The 17,183-nt window shown below is 37.1% G+C and overlaps 1 protein-coding gene across 1 annotated transcript; it reads left to right on the top strand.

Moving 5' to 3' along the window:
- Positions 1 to 15,026: 15,026 nt before the first annotated feature.
- Positions 15,027 to 15,527, top strand: LOC125834199 (uncharacterized). The gene has a single exon (XM_049513370.1). The coding sequence runs from the start codon at positions 15,027 to 15,029 to the stop codon at positions 15,525 to 15,527; it is 501 nt and encodes a 166-aa protein (XP_049369327.1).
- The last annotated feature ends 1,656 nt before the right edge of the window (positions 15,528 to 17,183 follow it).

Raw genomic sequence — 17,183 nt, 5'->3', positions numbered from 1 at the left:
AGAACCCAAGCTATTTGAAAAGAGTGAAGATGAGTATGCAATAAGTTCAAGCGCTGATAATGATATAGATTTGGCAGTTGGGACTCGAAGTGGGAAGATAACAATCGATACTGTGAAGGTTAATGATGAAACAAACAATTGTAAAGAAGAGAAAGATATAGTTAAAGAATAGAGGTCCATTCAATCACTGGGAAATGATATGCCTGAAGAGGGGGAAGAGATTCCAAAGCAAAGCACCACCGAAGAGTTGCAAAAAACTAAAGAAGGGGCTACATCATCTCCAAAGTTAGTGCAGCCTTTTCAAAAAATAAATCCCCCATTCCCTCAATGTTTCAAAAAGAGAAATGACGATGATAAGTTCAACAAATTCATATCCGTGTTAAAGTCGCTTTCTATAAACCTTCCTTTAGTGGAAGCATTATTGGAGATGCCAGGATATGCAAAATTCATAAAGGAGTTGGTCACAAAGAAGAGAAGCATGGACTTTGAAACAATTGAAGTGCCATTATGACCAGCGATGTGATTACAAAGAAAGAATATTCGGGGCATTTACTATCCCATGTACCATTGGTATGCTGCAGTTTGCCAAAGAATTATGCCACTTGGGTGTGAGCATTAATTTGATGCCATATGCTATCTTCAAGTAACTTGGTCTGGGTGAACCCAAGTCCACCACGTTGCGGCTTCTTTTGGCTGATCGGTCAATTAAACACCCCATTGGAATAATCTATTATATATTGGTGAAGGTGGACACATTTATCTTTCTAGCTGACTTTGTTATCTTGGATTGTGAGATTGATACGGAGGTACCTATTATTTTGGCTAGATAATTTTTTTCAACTGGAAGAGCTCTAGTAGATGTTGAAAGTGGTGACTTAATGTTTCGGGTAAATGATAAGGAGGTCACCTTCAGTGCGTGCAAATCGATGAATAAACCTAGTGAAATTCATGTTTTCAATGATTGATGTGATTGATGAGGATGTGGGCAGCGTGAGTGAAATGATATGTATGGGTGAACCCTTTGCTACTGTACTCTCGAATTATGATAGGGATGACCTTTAAGGATATGATGAAGTAGTGGTTGCTCTACCGGGGAAACCTATTGAAACTTGATATTGATCTAAAAAATCGAAAAAATCCTCCCGTGAAACCATTCACGGAGGAACCTCTAGAGATTGAGTGGAAAGTGCTCCCATCTCATCTTTGGTATGCATTTTTTGGTGCAAATAAACATTATCTGTCATTATTGCAGTAGATTTGGTAGAGTGACAAGTGAAGTTGCTTCTTGAGGTGTTCAAACGCTACATTAAAGCCATATGATGGACGATTGTTGATATTGTAGGTATTCCACCCGGTATTTGCACTCACAAAATCCAATTGGATAGTGAATGTAAATCAAGTGTGGAGCATTAATGAAGACTAAACCCACCCATGCCAGAGGTGGTGAAGATGGAGATCATCAAGTGGCTAGATGCAGGTGTAGTTTACCCTATAGCAGATAGAAAATGGGTAAGTATCGTACAATGTGTTCCAAAAAAATGAGGCACCACGGAGGTACCAAATGAAAAAGAGGAACCTGTACCTATGAGGCCAGTCACCGGTTAGAGAGTATGCATGGACTACCGAAAGCTAAATTCATGGACTAAGAAAGATCATTTTCCAATGCCATTTGTTGACCAAATGCTTGATAGGCTTGTAAGGCGTGAATGGTACTATTTTTTAGATGGCTATTCCGGATACAAAAAAATCTCCATTGCACTGGAAGATCAGGAGAAAACCACTTCTACATGTCCTATGGAACTAATCTTAGGAGTATTTATATGCCTAAGTTGTCAATATTTTCCCATGAATTGACTGAAGTAATGAATGATCTTAACTTATTAGCTTGACTATTGTGTACCTTGTATTGATTGTGCACTAAAACATATGATTATTCATTTCAGGAACACTCAAGGAGAATGGAGTTAACTCGAAGGAACAAGGAGAAAGAAAGCATGAAAAGTGGGTAAGGCTAAAGGCCCCGGGGCAAGGCACAATGCTTGGCGTAAGGCGACAAGGGCCAACATTCAGAGTCCTCTCTCAGATGTAACGAGAGCCGCGACGCACCAAGAACAATAATTCTGAGGCTACTCTCAGGCGCACTGAGAAAGGCGGCGCGCTAGACATTGTAGTTCTCCGACGCTTGCTTGGAGCTCTACGAGGCGCAACGTGCCAAGGTGAAAAGTTCAATGGCAAGTGCTAGGCGCGATGAGGCACTACAACATTTTATGTCTACAACCACCTTAGAAAAGTGTGGCCTAAACTATGAAAAAAGTGTGGCCTTTGCTAAAAGCCCACACTTTTTGACTTTAAGCCACGCTTTTTTCCAGGGGTGGCCGAAAGAAGCGTAACCTAAGAGTTTAGGCGACACTTTTCAAGTGTTGCCTTATCAACTACACATAAAAGTGTAACCTAAAAGGCAAAAAGGCCACGCTTTCCAGTACCTCATATAGCAACTTTTCTATCTCATGCAACTACACTTTCAAGCGTGGCCTTTGCTTCATTATTGGCCACGATTTTTAAGTGTTGCCTTTTCTATCTAATGTATGACAACACATTGAAGTGCAGTACTTGCCCATGTGCATACCACAATTTACAGTCCTATGGCTACACTTTTAAGTGTGGCAATATTGTTTTGGCTATAAAATATTTATATGCCACAATTTCTAATTAAAAAAGGCCAATATTGTTTTGCAATAAATAATCTCAAGCATTAAATTGGCTAATAAGTAATTCAAATATATAGATTTGCAATAAACATCAAAAGATAGAATCATGTCTTGTGTACATACACATACATATAAAGCAATATTCTAAATATGTGTACACAATAGTTCAAAAGTACACTTACAATAGTTCAATATATTCTAGCAATGAATATATTTCACAAAATCAAACATAATGTATTCAAACTTTTACAATAGTTCGAAAACTATTCATCATCCACTTCAATGATATCAAATTGACTTGTGGCGACCCTTCAAATTTGATCACCTCCATTTCCCTACACATTTAAAATGTACAACAAATCAGATTGCAGCAGTTATAGAAGAGGCAAGAAGTTCCTGATTCCAGATTGCAGATTACATACTGCAGATTTTTTGAGTTTTAGATTGCAGATTACAATTCAGGATTCAAGATTGTAGATTGCTAATTACAGTTCCAGATTGCAGATTGCAAAATTTCTAGATTGCAAGTTCTAGATTACAGTTTACAAATCAAAATTTAACGGCCAAAAAGGTTTCTGAATTTCGTAGTCCACTTCAGGCCAAAGAACAGAGGCAGTAGGAGAAAAATCCCAAGATACTCTAATACAGACATATAAATCATGATAGGAGTCGCACAAAAGAAAACATGGAAAAAGAGGAAACTCAACACCAAACAACAGTGTATGCTTTTTTTTATCAATGGAATCTGGGATATCGAAAAGATCATTCAAACTACACCTTCGGATCTTATTGCGACCATTCTTGTGACTCAAAATCACTACCAGCCCATGGTTTCTGATCAACCAATCTGGAAACCCAATGAAAATGGAGAATTCAGTTGCTCATCTGCTTTAGATCAGATTAAAGAGAAAAGAAACCAAAGTTTCTACTCACACAACCTGTCAATTATTTCTGCTGCAATAAACAAGGAAAAGACACCATTGATCAAATTTTGTGTTAAGGCACTTTGTTAGAAATATCTGAAATATTCAAGAATTAGACTTTGAAGTCAAAGATAGAAGAGGTTTTGATAATCAAGTGGTTGATCACCTATCTAGGTTAGAGGCAGAAAAGAAAGACGAGTTTGAGGTAGACATAGATGACCCATTCCAAGATGAGCAGGTATTTGTCGTCGGTCTTACTCTTAATACTTGGTATGCTGACCTATCTAACCATGTGGTGTGTCGAATTATGTTGGAGAAACTTAACTTCTACCAACGGAAGTGGTGATTCTATTATGTAGTGAAGTACTTCTTGGATAAACCATATCTGTTTAGAGAATTTGCAGACCATTTTTGTAATGACCTGAAAGCACCCCTTAGTCGTTACCGCCGTATTCGACCTCGAAGAAGTCTTGTACAAGCCCTTAGCATTCGTTATCACATGTATCATAGAATAAAATCACGGAAAATTAAAAACTTTTACTTTGGAAGTTCAACGTCACTTCATATATGAAAACAAAATCTAACTTCGTCACAATGTACCATCTAGACATAGAAGTATCGAAAATGGGACTTAGCCCTTACATCAATAAGAAGTCTTGAAATAGGAAAGTACAATAATGTCTTTCAACATAAGCAAAGAACTAAACATAAAAGCTACATCATTAGGTCTTGTCCTCGGACTTGAGGACTTACCAACTTGGGGAAGAACTCTAAGTGTCCTAAGAAGTAAGCTTGAATCCTCAACGGCCCGAACCTAAATGTTTGGGGGAAAAGGGAGAAAATATGGGTTAGTACAACACACGTACTACGTATGGCTACTATGCATAAAAACCATTGAAACATGCATAAGAGGACATTCAGTCAAAACATGATTTTTACCAAGTAAATCCAATATGCACACCAAGTAAGCATCATAGTCCAATCCAACATAATATCATACCAACATGTAGACAACCCAAGAAATACTGGTGCAATGCAAAGAATAGAACTCCATAACCCTATTCAATGCCAAGTATCACATTAAGCAACCTACTTCATGCATACATTCATAAGATCATATTTCATCATAACTTACCATATTCATAATGATCATACATAACATAGCTTCCACATACATAAGTCATATTCATCATAATCATAAGAGAACATTACTATAACCATCTCTTAGGATCCCACAAGTGAAATGTGCAAGAGAAGTCCCATACCCTCCCTTACACTATGTAGAAACCCTTAAGAAAGCCCTAGTAAGAGTTCACACCTTTCATACCTTCATTTACTTTTACATTAGGGAAATACTGCAATAACTGACATAGATCATGAGAGCTACATGTAATCCGGTGTTCTACTCCCACACCGAAAAGAGAGGGTTAACACCTGCCTAAGGTGTAATAATTCGTACATAATTATCTAGGTGAATCCACTATGCTAGAGTCCTATGTGGGTACATAGTTAAGGGTCAAGGAGATTGCTTCTAGAAACCCTAACTTAGTAAACGTGGGGGTTTCCATCTCATGAGACAACACATACCGTGGGTAATTTGAACTTGCTAAACATGAGGAAACCCATATGGGGAGCCGAACTTACTATACGTGAGAGCCCCATCTCATTTACATACCTTTTCAGTGCTAAGCATCTAATTCCCTTTTGTAATCATCTTTAGTAATCACATAAGCTCATATTAGCCTTTACTAGACTCTTATGTAGACATCTTACCATAATAGCTCATATGTGTTCATAAGTAAGTAACACTCCTTTCACTTTAGAAACATTTAGCAAGTGAGCAAACCCTTCACTTTACATTACACTATAATTATGAGAACTACCTTTCAATCATATAGCAATCATACCATAACATACATACATATTTCATAGCTAATTCAAGTGTAGAGGGTTAAGGATGAGGAAACAAGGTCATCAACACCACAACAACACATTAGGTATAACATCATTACAATTTAAGTAATTCACCTTTCATACTTGAGTTCAAAGAAGAACCAACCTTCATACCTTCTTGGCCTTCTTGGGACGTCCATACTTCAATTCATAACCAATACATAATACAAGGTAATTCATGAAGTAATAACATAACAACATCAATCTAAGCATTTGACATATTCCCTTCATAGCCTTCAACGCTTTATTCAAAGATTCAACCTTATTTTCATAGAAATTATACATAACCTAGGGTAGAATCATCATATAAGCATGAATTACATAACATCACATTCAATTCATAGCCTTCAATCAATATCCAACACAAACTAGCGTTAAAATTAGGAAAAGAAGGAGAACATGGGTCTCATGGGGAATTCATCAAGAAACCACCAATACAACATCAATTCATCCATAATTATTCATATAACATCAATTAAAGTCATTTTATAACATCAATTTCACTTTAGAAAGAAGACCCACGTGTTTGGATTGAAACCTAGAAATTCGAGATTTTGAAATTCATGTCGAAGGGGCCTCTTGGGGAAAGGATTCCCAAGAGTTATAAGCAACCATACCTTATTGATGAATTAACCATGAAAATCCGAGTTGAAACCTTGGAGAGTTGGTCTTCTTCTTGAAGCTCCAATCTTCTTCAATGGAGTTCTTGAGGAGAGAGAGATTAGAGAGAAGGAGGAACTTTAGATTTTGATCTTTGGGGTTTTGTTTTTGAGTGATAAAAGTGAGTTAAATTGACTTAAAAATCATTATATACAAATCCCCTAAAGTACCCTAAATACCCCTCATTTAGTTGGACTCTTTAATGAAGTAAATATTGATTTCTAAATTTCTGAATTTTCGTCGTGGACTTGTTGTTCCCTGAAGATATTAAGAATTAAATTTTGAGAAAGTAGAGTCTGGGACACGACCCCATCAAGAACTAATTTTTTGCTTTTTTTGGGAGCTAGTCTGCGACGCGGATCTATTCCAACCAAGTGCAATTTGAAAGCTACCTTGGCAGCTTGCTTGGCCAAGATTTGGGTCCTCTTCGGGGCTCCTTAGGGTGGCCCCGGGGTGTTGTATTCGAATGTTTTGACCCTATAAACATATATTTACCTAATTTAAACCATTTTACAAGATTATACCTTCATACGACACTCCCAAACCTGCCCAAAACCTAAGGACACTAGAACACATTCTTCTCTAGTTTCCGGACGTCTTGATCGTTTCTTGACGTTTAGACTTTTACTCTTCCAAACCAAGTAAATTGCATTAATTTAGGTTTATAAACATCATTTTAACTATTTTTAAGTCATTATTCACAAGGTTAGGCTACTTCACGACGCGGAGCTATTCCCACCAAGTGCAATTTGCCAGATGCCTTGGCAGCTTGCTTTGCCAAGGTTGGGATCCTCCTTGGGGTCCCTTAGTGTGGCCCCGGGGAGTCGTATTCAAACGTTTTGACCCTATAAACATATATTTATCTAATTTAAACTTTTTTACAAGATTATATGATCATACGACACTCCCACACCTGCCCAAAACCTAATGACACACTAGAACACATTCTTCTCTAGTTTCCAGACGTCGTGGTCGTTTCTTGATGTTAGACTTTTACTCTTCCAAACCAAGTCAATTGTAGTACTTTAGGTTTAGAAACATCATTTTAACTATTTTTAAGTCATTATTCATAAGGTGAGGCTCTAACTTAAATCATAGAATTTCTGGGGTATTAAAATATTATTTGTTGATGCATACCGGAAGAAGAACTCAATGAACTCAATGACATTCTCAATGCGTGTCACGCCTCACCTGTTGGTGGGCATCATAGTGGGATACGAACAATAGCCAAAGTGCTTCAAAGTGGCTACTACTGGCCATCACTATAAAGAGACGCACATGACTTTGTGAATCAATGCATCCCTTGCCAAAAAAAGGAGAGGTATCAAGAAAGAATGAATTACCTCTCAACCCTATCTTAGAAGTAGAATTGTTTGATGTTAAAGGTATAGATTTCATGGGTCCATTTGTGTGCTCTTTTCGAACCAAGTACATTTTTGTGGGGGTGTATTACGTTTTCCAATGGGTGGAGGCTGTGGCATTACCCAACTATTACGGCAAGAGTGGGGTGAAGTTATTAAAAAAAAATATTTTTACACGATTCGACACTCCGCGTGCTATAATAAGTGATGGAGAATCTCATTTTTGCAGCCAGTTATTTGCCTCATTGTTGAGAAAAATGAGGGGTCAAGTATAAAGTTTCAACGCCATACCATCCACAAACTAGCGGCCAAGTGGATGTTTCAAACTGACATATAAAAGGTATTATGGCAAAAATGGTGAATGCAAATCGGACATATTGGTCTTTAAAATTAGATGATGGTCTTTGGACATATCGTACTGCGTTCAAAACACCGATTGGAATGTCACCATATCAGTTAGTGTTTGGAAAGTCATGTCACCAACCAATTGATCTTGAACATAAAGTTTTATAGGTATTAAAGAAACTAAATCTTAACAGGGAAGAGGCTGCGAAAGGGAGAGTAAACCAACTCCATGAGTTAGAGGAATTTCAGTTGGGAGCATATGAAAGTCCAGCCCTGTATAAGGAAAACATGAAGAGGTGGCATGATGCCAAAATCCTTCAGCGCGAATTTCGAGTCGATGATTTTGTGTTTCTCTACAAATCTTAGTTAAGACTTTTTCCCGGTAAACTTAAGTCCAAGTGGTCCAGCATTCAAGGAGAATGGGCAGCATCTGAAACTATATTTTGGAGAATGTCATGAGATTTTTGTAATTGAAGTGGTGTACTTGAAAGATTCTTGAAACGATTTCCACGTTGTGCCACGACATTAAATAAGGCGTTTCTTAGGAGGCAACCCAAGCTTTAGTTGTTTTTGAATAATTTGTTGTGGATATGCAAGAACGGGTGATTTTACGAGGGCAAGGCCATCTCGGCGATCTGTCGAGGGGAACGTCCGTCGCGATTTGGATCATATTTTTCTCATGATTAGAGAACTATAGTTCTGGAATATTTGGCGAATCATCTAAGCAGCTTGGCGATGCGCCGGTGAGATTCAGCGAACCAGACTTCTACCGCCCTTTGATCACTTCTAAAGGATCGGTGTTCTGGAAAATTTTGCAACAATTTTAGTATACTTAGTGGTGCGCCGATGCAGTTCGGTAAGCCCGATTTCAATCGCCCTTTGGTCATAGCTAGAGAGCCAATGTTCTAGATATTTTGGTGGGCCTCATGTTGATTCAGCGATTTGCCAAATGATTCGGTGAACCCGATTTCAATCACCTTTTGGTTCCAACTGGAAAGACAGTGTTATGGATATTTCGGTGAGATGCATATAGTAAGGTGGTGTGCCAAATGGTTCGGCGCTATCCAGAAAACTTCGCCAACTGGCCACAGAGTGAATAATCCTCCTGACCCTGTTCTTTTAATTTAGTTCTATTGCCTTTCTATTTCTGTCATTATTTCCTATTTATTTTTCTTTTTAAATTGAGGACAATATAAGATGTTTTTGGTGGGGTGGGAACTTGATCTAAATACCACCCGTTGATGATTTTGAATGAAGTTGTTCTCTTGTAAATTTGAGTGTCAGTTTCAACAATACAGATGTCTTGAATAGTTCTTTTAATTGAACGATATGAATGTGCAGCTACAATGAGGCAAACTGAGTTACATAGCTCATATGTTGTGCCTTGCTGGTTGTCGAGTCAATCTCTTGTAATGATCAATGCACGCTAGCTAGAAAGTGTGGAGTCTTATTTGATAATTGTATTGAATTCCATGTCTGGTGAGGTTGTCTTGAATATTATGCTTAGTGATGCCTAGAACTTGCCCCGTTAGTCCAATTTATTTAATGAATCAAGCGATTGAAATGATCTTAGGAAAAATTTGTGAAGAATGACCCTAATTGAAAGTATACCTCTTTGTGGCAACCCTGTGAGAAGTGTGAACCTTGCTTGTCACCTTTGGAGCCTATCCTTTTCTTCGGAAGAAACATGAAAACTTTGACCTCCTTTTTCCATCATGCAGCATAGGTTTGTTTGAATAGCCAACTTAGGCCAAAATCCTAAGTTTGGGGTGTAGTGATAAAGAAGGAAAATCAAGAAATGTGAAAAAACATCACCTTTGAAGGATCATGATTAAAAAAAAAGATGGAACCCCTCCACATAAAAAAAAAGTGAAGAGAAAGAAAATAAAGAGATTGAAAAAAAGAAGAGTTTGCAAAATAAAGTGTTTGAAAGGAGCAAAAAAAATGGGGTATCCATTGAGTTGTTCTTAAATGAATAATAAGGTGGATTGTGAACATCATAGAATGTGAAAGAGAAAAAAATATTTTGCAGGACATACTTCATGAAGGTACAAATCACTAAGCCATAATGATCATACTTTTGCACTCAGCCCCATTACAAGCCTTGAAAGACCTTGTTATCTTGAGTGAGCTCAAAATATTAGTATAGTCATGCATATATTCATCTTTGTGAATGTGAAAGTTGTATTGGATTCCGAGATTATAAATGGTTGATGAATTTTGTGTGAGCATCGAATAATTCTTGATGTGAGACTATTTGAATGCTTTTGTTGAGCTTGAACTAGCATCTAAAGCAAACATTGTAATCTTGAGTCTATTTTATGATGGTTAGTCACAATTTGAAACTTAGAGTGCACAATTGAGCATTCCATCTGAAATTTGAACCATTTGTGCGCATTTGTGTTGAGTCTTGAGTAGCAGTGTTTGTAGACATCCTTATTGAACTAATTGATCTTGAGTTTTACTTGAGGACAAGCAAAAGTTTATGTTGGGGGTGTTGAGGATTCTGCAAATTCCACTCATTTAGGGCTTTTTTCCCCATAGTTTTATTGTTCTCAATGCCTAATTTATACTTTAAACTAATGTTAAAGTGTTTATTTGCACCAATGAAGGTTAAGGAGAAAGGCAAGGACATTACCGGGCAATAAGAAGCGAAAAAGTTGAAAGAGTTGAAAAAAGGCAATCATGGTGATCGCCAAGACTATTCGGTAAGCCGCTCATTTTCTCTTTAGCTTACCAAAAGTTCTTGCATGCCAGCCTTGGGAAAGAACATACTTTGCGATGTAAATGGATAGTTGGCGCACCGCTTACTGGATCGGAGTCCTCGATCAATATCTTCCAATATTACAACATTAAAAATGTAATAATATAGGACCAAAAGGCTATAGTAAGAAGCGTGTGGTGTGTCACCGTATTGTACGACGACATCCGACTTATATCGCTAAACAACCCTGTAGGGCAAATTTTGAGAAAGTATAAATTAGTTTTTAAGAAAAGATCAGGGTATCCTATTATTGTGAGACTCTGTGTTTTAACCAGAACTACTGGTTTTTGCTTAGTTTGAAAGAATTTTCTAGTAGATGTCGAATTGGGTTTTGGCATTCAACCTGAATCGGAGCATTGTAAGAACTCAGATATGAATACCCAGCTTTGAAAAATGTAATTGAGATTGACTTCTTACTTTTTATGATGTGTGGGTAAAACCCCCATTCTTGGGGGTCTGATCATGTGATTATTTGTTCTAATAGGCTTATGGGTATTGTTGTTTACTATCTAAATTGCTATTTTGAAGTGGGTTTGATTGGTAATTGAGGTATATTTATGCATTGTAATTGAGAAATGCAATTCGAGGTTAGTCTTTTATGCTTTCTTAAGAGAAAGGATTTAGAACTAGGATTACCGATTGAGGATTGCAGTGATTGTGTTGTTGTGGGTTCAGCTCGAGAGAGTGAATCTTAACTCGATCCTACATATCTAGCTTGAGCGAGTGGATATATTGAGGTATTAGGTTGCTTATAGTGTTATTCTTATCGAGGTTCGAGAGAACTCACCTGATTCGTAATAGTTGTTCAAGAGAAAGCTATTGCATCAATAGTCTTGCCTAACCATTAAGATTCAAAAATTCTTAATAAACCCCAATTACCAATATAGTGTAATTAATCTATAATCGATCATGAAAAATTAATAGCATTGATGATGATAATGTGATAAAAAGGGCGCATGTTTAGTTTTCGCTCGGCGCACAATATCAAGGAAGCAATTGTGACCGGACTCACCTATGGCGCGACATCGAGCAATAACATTGGTGAAACAATACGTTACTATGGTGACTGGAATACCTAGAAACCTTCAATCTATCACGTTTGGAAGTTACCTACCACCGGGTTTTAAGACTATATCTGAGGAAATTGATACGAGCAGTTTGGAGGATGAAGTGCAGCTTAAAGCAGTAAGACATGACTGTAAAGAACCAGTGATTTGACGACTGCTATATACAAATGGAAAACCTTCCATTCCAACTGAAAATACAAGAGAAGAGTGGGGGAATCGACGAGAGGGTAAGTCTCTAAACTATATTCCTCCAATAGTCAAGAATGGATTTTTAACGGAACAAATTGAGGAGGTAGATATAAAGGAGAAGGTTAAAATTTGGCAATCGTCACTAATTGGCTATGTACTGGGAGATAATCCATCTATAAATTAATTAGAGATTTATGCAGTGAATGTGTGGAAGGCTAAACCTAAGATTTTTTTTCATGAGGATGGATATTACATGTTTAAATTTCAAACGCAGTGTGAAAAGAAGAGAGTTCCCATGCAAGGTCCACAGTATGTAAAAAATCGACCTTTAATCCTTAAGCAATGAAAATTGGATTTTGAGCTACATAAGGAGACACTTACTCTAGTTCCTCTATGGGTAAAATTTCCTGGTCTACCTGTGGGTTACTGGTCGGTTGAAGCATTAATTAAGGTGGTGAGTGCAGTAGGGTGACCTTTACATAAAGATAGGTTCACAGAAGATGCGGAGAGGATTTCCTATACTAGGATTCTGATTGAAGTAGATGTATTACAACCCTTGATTGAGCTAATAGTGATTGAAACACCTTCTGGCCCATGGGACCAACTAGTCGAATATGAATAGAGGCCAAAGTATTGCAATGAGTGTCTGAAATTTGGGCACAATGATATGGACTGCTGGTATAAGGAGAAGGGAATTACTTGGGAGAATAGTCAAGGGCTGGAGGAGATAAGGGATGATCCTACAAGAATGGAGAGATACAAAGGGAAACAACAGGTCTGACAACTTAAAACAAAGCCGGATAGGGTAACTGGGGTTGGCAATGCAGTTGAAATTCAACACCCGTATAAGGTGTTGGAACAGCCAGAAAAGGGAATTGAGATGACTAAAGTAATAGTACAAAGGAGTGGGAAGCAAATCATTGATGATCAAGGTGTAAGGGTGGATGAAAATAAAGATATACAACAAGAGGAAATGATGGAGGCAAGCACTAGAGATAGGAATGCTATGATTTATGCAGGGGAATATGGTGCTGGCAACCTCATGCCATATGTTCCACCATGATCCTATCTACATGGAATATTAGGGGCTTGAATCAGGCTGATAAATAGAAGGAGGTGAGGCTCTTTCTAGCAAAAAATAAAATAGAAGTGTTTGGTTGTGTTGACACAAAGGTGAAGGAATCAAAAGCTAGAAGTATATTGAAGAAGATTGCGAAAGTTTAGGAAGCTTGCTATAATTATATTTATATGCCTAATGGAAGAATTTGGTTCATATGGAAGAATTTTCTTAATGTTAATATTATGGAGTTTAAGGATCAATATATACATTGTACTATTGAGGATACTAGAATACAATGTCAACTATACTTCATTGTAGTTTTTGCTATGAATGAATTAACACAAACGGAGAGACTATGGGCTAATCTGAATCAAGTTGATGTGAGAAACAATTGTTCTTGGAACTTATGTGGTGATTTCAATAATGTGTTGAGCTCAGAAGATAGAATGGGATCACCTGTGAGTTCCAGTGAAGTTGAGGGGCTCCAAGGTATGCTGGATTCATTGCAACTGACACCATTATGAAGTACATGGTGGAATTTTACTTGGTGTAACAAACAAGAGGCAGGGAGGAAAGTGTATAGTAAAATAGATTAAAGCATTAGGGGATTTAAAGTGGTTACAACAGTATGGGCAGGTGGAAGCTGATTATCTTAATCCCTCAGTATCTGACCATTACCTTATTTTGATTAAATGTTGTTCTTATACTACTTTACTTCCTAGACCTTTCAAATTTATCCTAACATAATGGAGCTACGAGAATTTAGAAGCACTATGAATCAAGTATGGGAGATGAAGATCACTGGACAACGTATGGTTCAGGTCTGGGAAAAATTGATGCAATTAAAGGTGAAACTGAAGTATATAAACAAATTTATGGCTGGACTTTCACAGAAATTACATGTAGCAAGAGAGAAACTTGACAGCCATTACTTTAATTCCTAAAGTTCCATACCCTACAAAAGTTAAGGACTATAGGCCTATTGCATGTTGCACATCTGTGTACAAAATCATTTCAAAAGTCCTTACAGGGATATTAAAGATTGCATTAGCAGTGCTGGTTGGAAGGGCTCAATCTGCATTTATTGAAGGTAGAACTATTTTGGATAATGCGTTATTTAGACAGATTCAAGATGACCTGATGAATCAAATGTTATTTGTTCAGGAGAAATGCTTTTAGTAGAAATTGAGAAGTGGAGCAAAGTGGAGGAACAAGTGCTAACGCAGAAGTCTAGAGCAACTTGGGTTGAGTGTGGAGATGCTAACTATAAGTATTTCCATGCTCAATGGAAGATTAGATGTAGTCATAATGCTATTAGTTCCATCTACACTATGAATAAGATCAAGCTTACTGACCAGAGGGCAATTGAGGTTGAATTTATTGGGGTGTTTACTGGACTAATGGGTGCTAGTGCTAGTAATTTGCCTTGTTTAAATGCTGAGGGGGTGAAGACAATTGTGTGCTAGATTCTACAACAACAGAAGGAAATGATAAAAGAGGTAACACAGAAGGAGATTATTGAAGCTATCAAAAGTATGCCTAAAGAAAAAGCTCGTAGGGTGGATGGTTTTCCTATAGATTTCTTCATAGGGAACTGAGATATTGTCAAAGGAGAGGTTCTGTAAGTAGTTCAACAATTCTTTATCACTGGTAATCGTTTACATACTATAAATACAATAGCCATTACTTTAATTCCTAAAGTTCCATACCCTACAAAAGTTAAGGACTATAGGCCTATTGCATGTTGCACATCTGTGTACAAAATCATTTCAAAAGTCCTTACAGGGATATTAAAGATTATATTAGCAGTGCTGGTTGGAAGGGCTCAATCTGCATTTATTGAAGGTAGAACTATTTTGGATAATGCGTTATTTAGCCATGAAATATTCAAAAGTTATGGAAGAAAAAGGATATCCCTAGATGTGTACTTAAAGTTGATATAAGGAAAGCGTATGACTCACTAGAGTGGAGTTTTTTGAAGCAATTAATGATTGAGATGGTATTTTCTGCTAAGTTCATTTCATGGATTATGACTTGTGTGACCACTGTATCCTATTCATTGTTATTGAATGGAAGGTTAACAAAAACTTTGCATGCTAATACAGGATTAAGACAAGGATATCTGATGTTACCCTATCTATTTGTACTGGCTATAGAGTATCTGGATAGGGAACTACAACAGCTCACAAAGAATGGGAACTTTAATTTCCATCCAAGGTGCAGGAAACTAGAGACTATACATGTTTGTTTTGATGATGATCTATTAATTTACTATTGGGCTGATCTAATTTCTATTACGCTTTTGAATGAAGATTTCATGAAATTTGCTAGAGCTTCAAGATTACATGCAAATGCAGATAAGAGCTCTTTTTATTTAGCTGGAGTGGATGCTCATACTAAGCATAAATTGCTGGAAGAACTTGGATACACTGAGGGCACTATGGTTTTTAGATACTTAGGGGTTCTATTGACATCAAAAAATCTTATTGTCAATTAGTTTATGCCTTTAATTGAGAGAATCACTACCAAAGTGATATGTTCGTCAGCAAAAGTATTATCATACTCTGGGAGAGTCCAATTGATAAAATCTGTCATTTTTTGGGTCCAAGCTGATTAGGCACAAGTTTTTGTATTGCCTAAGAAGGTTATTAAGAATATAGAACAAATTTGTAGGACCTGCTTGTGGACAGGGGCAATAACTAATTTTACGAAAGCTTTAGTGGCTTGGGAAACAGTATGCCAACCGCAACCTGCATGTGGACTAAATATTATTGATCTTAAATTGTGGAATAAGGTTGCAGTACTCAAACAACTATAAAATATAGCTAGGAAAAAAGACTGCCTATGTATCCAATGGGTGCATAGTTATTTCATAAAGAACTAGGGGATAGAAACTGTCACTCTACCTACTGCTGTTTCATGGGTAGTGCGAAAGATATTGAGTACAAGAGATTTGATAATCCAAACGCAAGCTAGACAAGGTGAGTTGATGATGTAGTTTGCAAAGTTCCATAAAGAAGATGTATAACTCTATCACGCCTATTTTCCCAAGAATATAACGGAAGAGCATTACTTTTCAACAAGGAGTACATCCAAGATTCAAATTCATATTGTGGCTGGTTGTGCAGAAAAGATTAGGTACTATTGACAGACTTGAAAATTTTGGGATTCAAGTGCCATCTTAATATGTGTTCTGTATTAGAACTAAGAAACCTTTGGACATCTCTATTTTAAATGCCAAGTGACAAAGACATTATGGGGGAGAATGTGAAACTGCATGGGAATTTAAAGAAGTATTCACGACTGGAGAACGGAGATAGCTTGGATAAGTGAAATTGCGAAAAAGAAGGCAGGAGGTGCTGAGATCAAGACTAGTGTTTTTGTGATGATGGTATATATCCTTTGGAGAGAAAGGAACAAGATCAGGTTCCAACGAGGACGAGTCTGTGCTAAGAATGTCTTTAGAGAGATTGCTATGCATATTCATCTAAGAGGACAACACAAGGCTAGATGGACACTTATTCTACAAACTGTAAATCAATATCCTTAGAATAGTAGTTCCTTGTATGAGTTTATATTATTGTTTTGCTCTCTATATGATTAGGAAGTATAAAGGTAGAATGAGAAGAAGTTAGTCACTTAGCGGTTTTTCTTTGTATTGATCAAATTTTGGTTATAAATGAAATTCCTTGGTACCAAAAGAAAAAAAAATCTATAATCGATCACATCCCCGAGAATTACTCTTTAGTTTTTTATTACCCTATTTTTGTGATTGTTGTAGTTGCTAATTAACAAACTAGTCACCCCATCTAACATAATTGTCAATCCCTTTGATTTATCTAAATTAATTCGATAATTTTTATTCCTACAACCGATTAGACCACATTTATAACTTCGTAAGTGAATTCGAACTTGTACCGCTCCTTGTGGGTTTGACCCCAACTCTTCTATGGGTTTTAAACTAGATTTTGATCGCCTACACCTATAATTGGATGAGGTGTAGTTGAGTGTTTATCAGATGCTCTGCTTTCCCATTAGTTTGCGGATAAAAGGTCGTACTAAGCTTAACACAAGTATCAAGACCCATTTGGAAATATTTCTAGAACTGAGAAGTGAATAGGGTACAACAATGGGACATAATGGATAACAACAC

Source organism: Solanum verrucosum, unplaced genomic scaffold, assembly GCF_900185275.1.
Source record: "Solanum verrucosum unplaced genomic scaffold, falcon-dt-bn FXZP01000168.1, whole genome shotgun sequence".
Lineage (NCBI taxonomy): Eukaryota > Viridiplantae > Streptophyta > Magnoliopsida > Solanales > Solanaceae > Solanum > Solanum verrucosum.
The sequence above is the reverse complement of the archived record's forward strand: the minus strand, read 5'-3'. Positions and strand labels throughout refer to the sequence as shown.